The 10,344-nt window shown below is 45.8% G+C and overlaps 1 protein-coding gene across 2 annotated transcripts in view; it reads right to left on the bottom strand.

Moving 5' to 3' along the window:
* Nucleotides 1-10,344, bottom strand: part of LOC145338775 (pyridoxal kinase-like) — a 67,437-nt gene that overhangs the window by 17,764 nt on the left and 39,329 nt on the right. For both annotated transcript variants that reach the window (XM_080183167.1, XM_080183166.1), the window contains exon 8: nt 2,833-2,944. In XM_080183167.1, coding sequence (XP_080039293.1) covers nt 2,833-2,944 — 112 coding nt within the window. The remainder of the gene's footprint in view (nt 1-2,832; nt 2,945-10,344) is intronic.

Raw genomic sequence — 10,344 nt, 5'->3', positions numbered from 1 at the left:
AACATCAGTACAGATACAGTCAGTAACACAGGGTGCTGGGGGGAGAGGGGTTACTGGGTGACAGTGTGAGGGAGCTGGATTAACATCAGTAGAGATACATCAGTAACAGGCATTTTGAGACACAAGGACTGATTAGGGACAGTCAGTGAGTGGAAAATCATGTCTCACAAATTTGACTGAGTTTTTTGAAGGGGTAACCAAGAAGGTAGGTGAGGGCACTGCAGCTGATGTTGTCTACATGGACTTTAGCAAGGCCTTTGACAAGGTACCGCATGGTAGGTTGTTGCATAAAGTTAAATCTCAAGGGATCTATGGTGAGGTGTCTAATTGGATACAAAATTAGAGGGTGGTTGTAGAGAGTTGTTATTCAAACTGGAGGCCTGTAACCAGCAGTCTGCCTCAGGGATCAGTGCTGGGTCCACTGTTATTTGTCATTTATATTAATGATTTGGATGAGAATATAGGGGGCATGGTTAGTAAGTTTGCAGATGACACTAACAGGCTTAGTGGACAGTGAAGAAAGTTATCTCCAATTGCAATGGGATCTTGATCAATTGGGCCAGTGAGCTGATGAATGGTAGATGAAGTTTAATTTAGACAAATGCGAGGTGATGCATGTTGGTAGACTGAACCAGGGCAGGACTTACTCAGTTAATGGTAGGGCACTGGGGAGAGTTACAGAACAAAGAGATCTAGGGGTACATGTTCATAGCTCCTTGAAAGTGGAGTCACAGGTGGACAGAGTGGTGAAGAAGGCATTTGGCATGCTTGGTTTCATTGGTCAGAACATTGAATACAGGAGTTGGGATGTCTTGTTGAAGTTGTACAAGACATTGGTAAGGCCACACTTGGAATACTGTGTGCAATTCTGGTCACGCTATTATAGAAAGGATATTATTAAACTAGAAAGAGTGCAGAAAAGATTTACTAGGATGCTACCAGGACATGATGGATTGAGTTATAAGGGGAAGCTGGATAGACTGGGACTTTTTCTCTGGAGCAAAGGAGGCTGAGGGGTGACCTTATAGAGATCTATAAGATAACGAGGGGAACAGATCAGCTAGATAGTCAATATCTTTTCCCAAAGATAGGGGAGTCTAAAACGAGAGGGCACAGGTTTAACGTGAGAGGGGAAAGATACAAAAGTGTCCAGAGGGGCAATTTTTTCACACACAGGGTGGAGAGTGTCTGGAGCAAGTTACCAGAGGTAGTAGGCGAGGTGGGTACAATTTTGTCTTTTAAAAAGCATTTAGATAGTTACATGGGTATGACGGGTATAGAGGGATATGGGCCAAATGCGGATAATTGGGATTACCTTAGGGATTTTAAAAAAGAAAGGGTGGCATGGACAAGTTGAGCCGAAGGCCTGTTTCCATGCTATAAACCCCTATAACTCTAACACAGGGTGCTGGGAGAGAGGGGTTCCTGAGTGACAGTGTGAGGGAGCTGGATTAACATCAGTACAGATACAGTCAGTAACACAGGGTGCTGGGGGAGAGGGGTTACTGAGTGACAGTGTGAGGGAGCTGGATTAACATCAGTACAGATACAGTCAGTAACACAGGGTGCTGGGGGGAGAGGGGTTACTGAGTGACAGTGTGAGGGAGCTGGATTAACATCAGTACAGATACAGTCAGTAACACAGGGTGCTGGGGGGAGAGGGATTACTGAGTGACAGTGTGAGGGAGCTGGATTAACATCAGTACAGATACAGTCAGTAACACAGGGTGCTGGGGGGAGAGGGGTTACTGAGTGACAGTGTGAGGGAGCTGGATTAACATCAGTACAGATACAGTCAGTAACACAGGGTGCTGGGGGGGAGAGAGGGGGTTACTGAGTGACAGTGTGAGGGAGCTGGATTAACATCAGTAGAGATAGTAACAGAGGCTGCTGGGAGGAGCTGAGTTATTTTGTAAATGGTCTGTTCACTAGACACGAAGCAGGAAAGAGCAAAAGTCTGTCTCGACTGAAAAAGGCACGCATTTCTATAGTATTTCCACTTTCCAAAGTGCTTTCACCCAATGATGCACTTTTTGAATTATAGTCAGTGTTGGGAAATTGGTAATTACTTTAATAAAACAAGCTTCCACGAACAATAGTAGCATTTAAGAAGCATCTGGATGGGTATATGGATAAGAAGCAAAGAGGGGGATACGGACCGAGTAAGGGCATCATGATTGGCACAGGCTTGGAGGGTTGAAGGGCCTGTTCCAGCGCTGCATTTTTCTTTGTTCTTTGTAAACAAGAATGTGATAATGACCCAGATAATCTGCATTTTGTAATGTTGATGTGGAGATGCTGGCGTTGGACTGGGGTGGGCACAGTAAGAAGTCTCACAACACCAGATTAAAGTCCAACAGGTTTATTTGGAATCACGAGCTTTTACAGGCTCCTTCATCAGGTGAGCAAATCACCTGGTGTTGTGAGATTTCTTACTCTTTTTGTAACGTTGATTGACGAATAAATGGCAGCCAGGACAACGGGGAAAACTCGCCTGCCCTTTATTAGAATAGGATCATCTTTTATCCGAGATGAAAGTTTGAGCCTCGATTTAAAATGATCTGAATAACAGAAGAGGCTGAAAGGGCCTCTGCTCCTCTTCCAAAGTCCATTAGAAACGATATCCCGGCAATGCATGGAGTGTGTTGGACTTGATTCTGTATTAAAGACTCTGAAGTGGGACTTTAACCCTCAGACTCTGTGGGAAAGTGCTACCCACTGAACCACAGCAGACCCAAACTGCAGGAGAATACGTGCTGTGTCAACCTGAGTCAATCACATTGTTAGAAACAAACTTATCCTCTTCATCTATATGACAGAAGCCTCACTTACCCTTCCTCTGGCTGCCGAGGGTCACTAGGTAGTTGTCCCCCAGAGCAGAGGGGAGATCGGAGCTTGTGATGACCACCGTATCAGGACCCATTGCATGGAGAACATCCATTACCTGCAACAGACACAGGGACCCAGTTCTAACCTCACAGATTCTCAGCATATTTACTCTGTATCTAACCCTGCTCTGTGCACTAGAAACACAACAAATAGGGGCAGGAGTACACCGTCCAGCCCATCAAGCCTGCTCCACCATTCAATACAATCATGGCTGATCTTGGGCTTGAATTTCATTTTCCCATCTATTCCCCAAATCCCTAATTCTCTGAGAAGCCAAGAATCTGTCTATTCCAGCCTTAAATCCATTTTATAATGGAGGATCCGCAACCCTCTGAGGCACAGAATTCCAAAGATTCACAACCGTTTGAGTGAGGAAATTTCTCCTCCCCTCAGTCTGTCAGCAGGAAGCAGTGGTGTACTGGTATTGTCACTGGACTAGTAATTCAGAGACCCGGGGATCTGGGTCCTGGGCTTGAATCTCACCACAGCAGATGGTGAAATTTGAATTCAATAAAAAGTCTAATGATGACCATGAAACCATTGATGAACACCATTAAAAAAACTCTGGTTCACTAATGCCCTTTAAGGAAGGAAATCTGCCATCCTTATCCGGTCTGGCCTATGTGTGACTCCAGAGCCACAGCAGTGTAGTTAACTCTTAATTGCCCTCAGGGATGAGCAATAAACCTGGCACAGCCAGTAACGCTCACATCCCATGAATACATTTATTTAAATAATTGGTTTGTTATCCTGAGCCTTTTTTAGATTCCCCAACCAGTGGAAACAATTTCTCAGCATCTATCCTATCAAATCTCTTCAGAATCATGCAATCCCCCAGTGCAGGAGGAGGCCATTTGGTTCATTGTGTCTGCGCAGACTCAGAGAGCATCCTACCCAAGTCCTATCCCTGTAACCCCATGTATTAACCTGATAATCTTTGGATGCTAAAGAGCAATTTAGCATGGCCAATCCACCTAACCTGCACATCTTTGGACTGTGGGAGGAAAAACCCACCCAGACACAGGGAGAACATGCAAACTCCACACAGGCAGTCACCCAAGGCCAGAATTGAACCTAAGACCATGATGCTGTGAGGCAGCAGTGCTAACCACTGTGCCACCCAAATCTTGCAGGTTTCAATGTGATCAACTCTCATTCTTCTAAACTCCAGAGAATTTAAACCCAATTTACTTCACCTCTTATCATAGAACACCCCCCTCTCGCCAACCCAGCAAACCGTCACCATGCTGCCTCCAATGTCAGTATATCCTTTCTTAAATATGGAGACTAAAGTTTAATTTTCTTTTCTCTTTTAGGATGGGAAAAGAGGGATATGGTCCCCTGAAGCGTAGGGGGTTTTAGTTTAGTCAGCCAGCATGGTTGGTGCAGGCTTAGAGGGCCAAAGGGCCTGTTCCTGTGCTGTAATTTTCTTTGTTCTGAAAACTGCACCAGATAGGGTCTCAACAAAACCCTGGAACAACTGTAGCAAGATTTATTTATTCCAGTACTCCTATTACCTTACAATAATGCCATTTGCCTTCGCAATTGCTTGCTGCACTTGAAACTGGCATGTTAACCGTGTATGAACTGCGGGTTCCTTGTACAAACACACCAAATCTATGTGAACTTCAATAAATTTCACATCTTTTCGAACTATTCTGCATTTCACTTCTTGCCACCAAAGAGAATAACATCCCAATTGCCTACATTATACTCCACCTGCCTTCTTGTTGCCCACTCACTTCACCTGCCAATATCTGTAGCTTGTGTCCTCCCACTGCTCACCTATCCACCAGTTCTGATGAAGGCTCATCCAGACTCGAAATGTTGGCTCTATTCTCTCTCCAAAAATGCTTTCAGGCCTGCTGAGGTTTCCATTATTCTTTGTTTTTGTTTGAACTTTCCACCTAGCTTGGTCTCATCATCAAACTTAGATGAAGAGACACAGAGTAATATAGCGGAGTCACTAATACCGACTGTAAATAGCTGAGTCCCCAGCACTGATCCTTGCGGCACTCTACGATTCACAGCTTGCCAACTTGAAATTACCCAGTTTATGGCCACTCTCTACTTCTTGTCTGTTAACCAATCCTCTATCCATGCTAATAATGGTAAAATCACCAAAGTCCCATATGAGGGGAAGGGCTGACTGGTGGGAATTTAACCTGAGATCACTACACCGCAAGCAAGGGGCAAGGTTGAGAAGCGGGGCCTTCATGAATAACCTCAGCCACTGCAGAAATTGAACCCACACTGCATCGATCTACATCAGCGAACTGAGCTAAATCAACCAATCCATGGTAATATATTACCTCCAACTCCCTGAGCCCTTGTTTTGCCTATTAACGTTGTGTGGGGCAACTTACCAAATGCCTTTTGAAAATCCGGACAGACTACATCTAAACGGCACAGAAAATAAACAAATACTTTGTTTCTGTCTTCATGGAGGATATAAAAATCTTCCAGAAATACTAGGGACTAGGGAACCAAGGGATGAGCAAAATTGAGAGCCTGGGAGGAATTTGTATGAGTGAAAAAGCAGTACTGAGAAATGAATGGAACTGAAGGTTGCCTGCACCTGATGATCTACCCAGAGTGCTGAAAGAAGTGGCTGTCAAGATAGTGGATGTATTGGTGATCATCTTCCAAAATTGATTCGATTCTGGAACGGTTCCTGCAGATTGGAAGGTAACAAATGTAACCCCACTGTTTGGAAAAGGAGGGAGGGAGAAAATAGGGAATTACAGACCTGTTAGTCTGATGTCAGTGATAGGAAAAATGCTGGAATTTTTTCCAAAGAATGTGATAAATGAACATTTACAAAATAATGGTAGGACTGGACATGGATTAATGAAAGGGGAATGTTGGACAAATTGGAGTTTTTTGAGGATGTTACGATTAGAATACATAAGGGAGATCATTCAATGTGGCATATTAGGATTTTCAAATGGCCCTATCAGGTGGGATAAGGATCCACAAGAGATTTGTTAGCAAAATTAGAGCACATGGGATTGGATGTAATACACTGACATGGACTGACAGAGTCAGTGGGCAAGAACATGCAGAGGGAATATAATGCAGAAGAATATGTTTCTTACATGAGGAAGATTGGGAAACATTGATGTCCAAACAGACCTGGCTGTCCTTGCTCATAGAAAACTAACATGCAGGCGTAGCAATTAGAAAGGCAAATGGTATGTTGATCTTTATCATAAGAGGATTGAGTACAAGAGTAAAGATATCTTGCTGCAATTGTACAGAACCGGGGGGCACCATCTCAGAAACAAGCCATTTGGTCTGAGGTGAGAAGTAATTTCTTCATTCAGGTGGAGGTGATTCTTTGGAATTCGATACTTCAGAGGGTTGTGGAGGCTCGGTCACTCAATATGATCAAAACAGAGATTGATAGATTTTGAGTTAGATGTCAACAATGTGGGGACAATGCAGGAAAATAGTGCTGAGGTCTAAGATCGGCCTTGATCTGGTTGAATAACAGAGCAGGCTTGAAGGGCTGAATGGCTTACTCCAATTCTATTTCCTCTGTTCCCACCTACTGCTTCCCCTTTATCCATCCAACTAGTTACATCTTTAAATTTATTAAAATCATATTAACTTGTTCTAATCATGCCCTGATACATCGTAGATTCCAACAACTGGTCTATAGTTCACCACTTTCTCTCTCCCTCCCTTCTTGAAAAGCACCCTCACTCTGAAGGTCCCCTCAGAGTTGAGGCAACCCCCCCCCCTTCCCAACACCTCCCCCTTCCCAACACCCAACCCCCACCCCGGGACATTGGTACTTTAGGACACCCTCTTCCCTGGCCTATTTCCCAATGCCACAGTCACCTCCCAATACCATCCACCCAGGGCGACCTGTAACCTCATTTCCCCGACACTTACCGTTTCAAAGGTGCCAGCATTTTGTTCCAGGCTGAGTGCGCAGGACCACTTCTGACCACTGCGGCGCTCTGCCTGGCTGGGGTAAAGAGCTGTCGGCCAATCCGATTGGACTTCCTACCAATGGCAGCTAGAATTCCCGCCTGTGGCCAATCACCACCCAACTGAGTGTCAAATATCAGTGGGAGTTGCAGAGCCCGTGGTGGAGTGTTACACACCGAGTCTCGGGGTGGTGAAAACTGATTGCTCACTTTCCTGAAAATCCTATCCATCTTCCAACTCACATCCTGGCGATTAGATTTAAATCATCTACCTTCTCAAGAGCAATGATGGATGGGGAATACATACTGGCCTAGCCAGTGACAGATACTAACTGTTAATTAAATTGTGACTCTCATTCATTTATCTTATTGACGACCCCCCCTCTGTTCCCCACATTTACCAGTCAGTTTAAAGCCCTGTCACAGCTCGAGGTATTTAGTTGGCCAGGCCTCTGGTCCCCAGCTAGTCCAAGTGAAGCCCATTCCTGTGGAATAGCTCACTCTACCCTGAATACGGATGCAATGTCCCATGAATCAAAATTCCTGCTTTCCAGATCACTCTCGCTACATTTCATTTTCTGCTCTGCTTGTCCGAATGCCAATTGTTGCCTAGTTTGGGAAACAGACAATACTACCTTTCACATTCTGCATTTTAATTTGGCCTCCAACTCCTCAGATTCTCTGAGCAAAATGTCATTTTTGGTTCTACCAATGCTGTTGATTCCCATCTGGACCTGGTTCCTCCCCCTGCCATTGGAGGAGATCTCCTTAACCCTAGCACCAGGCAGGTTAAACAATCTTCGGGAGGTCCTTGTAGTGGCTGCAGTGAACAGTGTCTGTACCGGATTAGACAGACTCCCATCACCACCAGATTCCTCTTCACTCCTCCCACTTGGATCACATCCTGCTTCATGGTGCTATGGGCGGCCCTGGTCCTCATCCACACAGGTAGCAGGCACCTCGTACCTGCTGGACAAAGTCAGGGGCTGAGTCTCCTCCATCACTGCCTGCTGCCTCCCCAGACCTGCCTGACTCACACTCACATCCTCCTGTCCCTGACCAACTCAAAACCTGCCGCCTGAATCAAGGAAACTCTCCCAGATGTTCCAGATGTCAGCACTCTGGGCTAAAGTTGCCGCAGCTACTGACATTGTCCCGAATTACACTGCATAGATTTCCAAATGTTGCTGACGTACCGCAAACCCAGCCGTTTCAGAAAAGCTTAGTGAATAATTGACAGAGTGAGCTGCACTCTGAGCTCGGAGAGAAAGGAAGTTAGGTCACCAACTACTAGAGGTCAAAATAAAAGTAGAGAAGAAGCATCTTGAACCCCTGTTTCAACCAAATTCCCAACATCACACAGTCTACCTCCCACTCTGGAATTGTCACATCTAACTTACCCTCTAGCTCCAGACCTGTCCTGGGAGTGTTTGATGGGGGACAGTGTAGAGGGAGCTTTACTCTGTATCTAACCCCGTGCTGTACCTGTCCTGGGAGTGTTTGATGGGGACAGTGTAGAGGGAGCTTTACTCTGTATCTAACCCCGTGCTGTACCTGTCCTGGGACTGTTTGATGGGGGGGGACAGTGTAGAGGGAGCTTTACTCTGTATCTAACCCCGTGCTGTACCTGTCCTGGGACTGTTTAATGGGGGGGACAGTGTAGAGGGAGTTTTACTCTGTATCTAACCCCGTGCTGTACCTGTCCTGGGAGTGTTTGATAGGGGACAGTGTAGAGGGAGCTTTACTCTGTATCTAACCCCGTGCTGTACCTGTCCTGGGAGTGTTTGATGGGGGACAGTGTAGAGGGAGCTTTACTCTGTATCTAACCCCGTGCTGTACCTGTCCTGGGAATGCTTGATGGGGGACAGTGTAGAGGGAGCTTTACTCTGTATCTAACCCCGTGCTGTACCTGTCCTGGGAGTGCTTGATGGGGGGACAGTGTAGAGGGAGCTTTACTCTGTATCTAACCCTGTGCTGTACCTGTCAAAGAACAAAGAAAATTACACCACAGCAACAGGCCCTCCAAGCCTACATCGACAATGCTGCCCCATGACTTAACTAAAACCCCTTACTCTTCCGAGGACCAAATCCCTCTATTCCCATCCTATTCATGTACTTGTCAAGATGCTCCTTAAAAGTCACTATCGTATCCGCTTCCACTACTTCCCCCGCCAATGAGCTCCAGGCACCCACCACCCTCTGTGTAAAAAATCTGCCTCATACATCTCCTTCAAACCTTACCCCTCACACTTTAAACCTGTGCCCCCTTGCAATTGACTCTTCCACCCTGGGAAAAAGCTTCTGATTATCCACTCTGTCCATGCCCCTCATAACCTTGTAGACTTCTATCAGGTCTCCCCTCAACCTCCGTCGTTCCAGTGAGAACAAACCAAGTTTCTCCAACCTCTCCTCATAGCTAATACCCTCCATACCAGGCAACATCCTGGTAAATCTTTTCTGTACCCTCTCCAAAGCCTCCACATCCTTCTGGTAGTGTGGCGACCAGAATTGAACATTATATTCCAAGTGCGGCCTGACTAAGGTTGTATAAAGCTGCAACATGACTTGCCAATTTTTAAACTCAGTGCCCCGTGAAAGCAAGCATGCCGTATGCCTTCTTAACTACCTTCTCCACCTGCATTGCCACTTTCAGTGACCTGTGTACCTGTACACCCAGATCCCTTTGCCCATCAATACTCTTAAGGGTTCTGCCATTTACTGTATATTTCCTATCTGTGTTAGACCTTCCAAAATGCATTACCTCACATTTGTCCGAATTAAACTCCATCTGCCATCTCTCCGTCCAGTCTCCAACTGATCTATATCCTGCTGTATCCTCTGATGGTCCTCATCGCTATCTGCAAATCCACCAATCTTTGTGTCATCTGCAAACTTACTAATCAATCCAGTTACATTTTCCTCCAAATCATTTATATATATTACAAACAGCAAAGATCCCAGCACTGATCCCTGAGGAACACCACTTATCACTGCCCTCCATTCAGAAACACACCCTTCCACTGCTACCCTCTGTCTCCTTTGACTGAGCCAGTTCTGTATCCACTTTGCCAGCTCACCTCTGATCCCATGCAACTTCACCTTCTGCACCAGTCTGCCATGAGGGACCTTGTCAAAGGCCTTACTGAAGTCCATGTAGACAACATCCACTGCCCTACCCTCATCAATCATAAGAACATAAGAAATAGGAGCAGGAGTAGGCCATCTAGCCCTTCGAGCCTGCCCTGCCATTCAATAAGATCATGGCTGATGTGTCGTGGCTCAGTTCCACATTCCCGCCCTCTCCCCATAACCCTTAATCCCCTCTCTTATCAAAAACCCATCAACCCGCGTCTTAAAAATATTTAGCGAGGTAGCCTCCACCACTTCAACGGGCAGAGAATTCCAGCGATTCACCACCCTTTGAGTGCAGAAATTCTTCCTCAACTCTGTTCTAAACCGCCCCCCCCCTTTATCTTGAGGCTGTGCCCCCTAGTCCTACTGTCCTTTCTGAGCGGGA

Source organism: Carcharhinus amblyrhynchos, unplaced genomic scaffold (assembly GCF_965287045.1).
Source record: "Carcharhinus amblyrhynchos unplaced genomic scaffold, sCarAmb.v2.hapA chromosome_169, whole genome shotgun sequence".
Lineage (NCBI taxonomy): Eukaryota > Metazoa > Chordata > Chondrichthyes > Carcharhiniformes > Carcharhinidae > Carcharhinus > Carcharhinus amblyrhynchos.
This window is presented reverse-complemented; position numbering and strand designations above follow the sequence as displayed.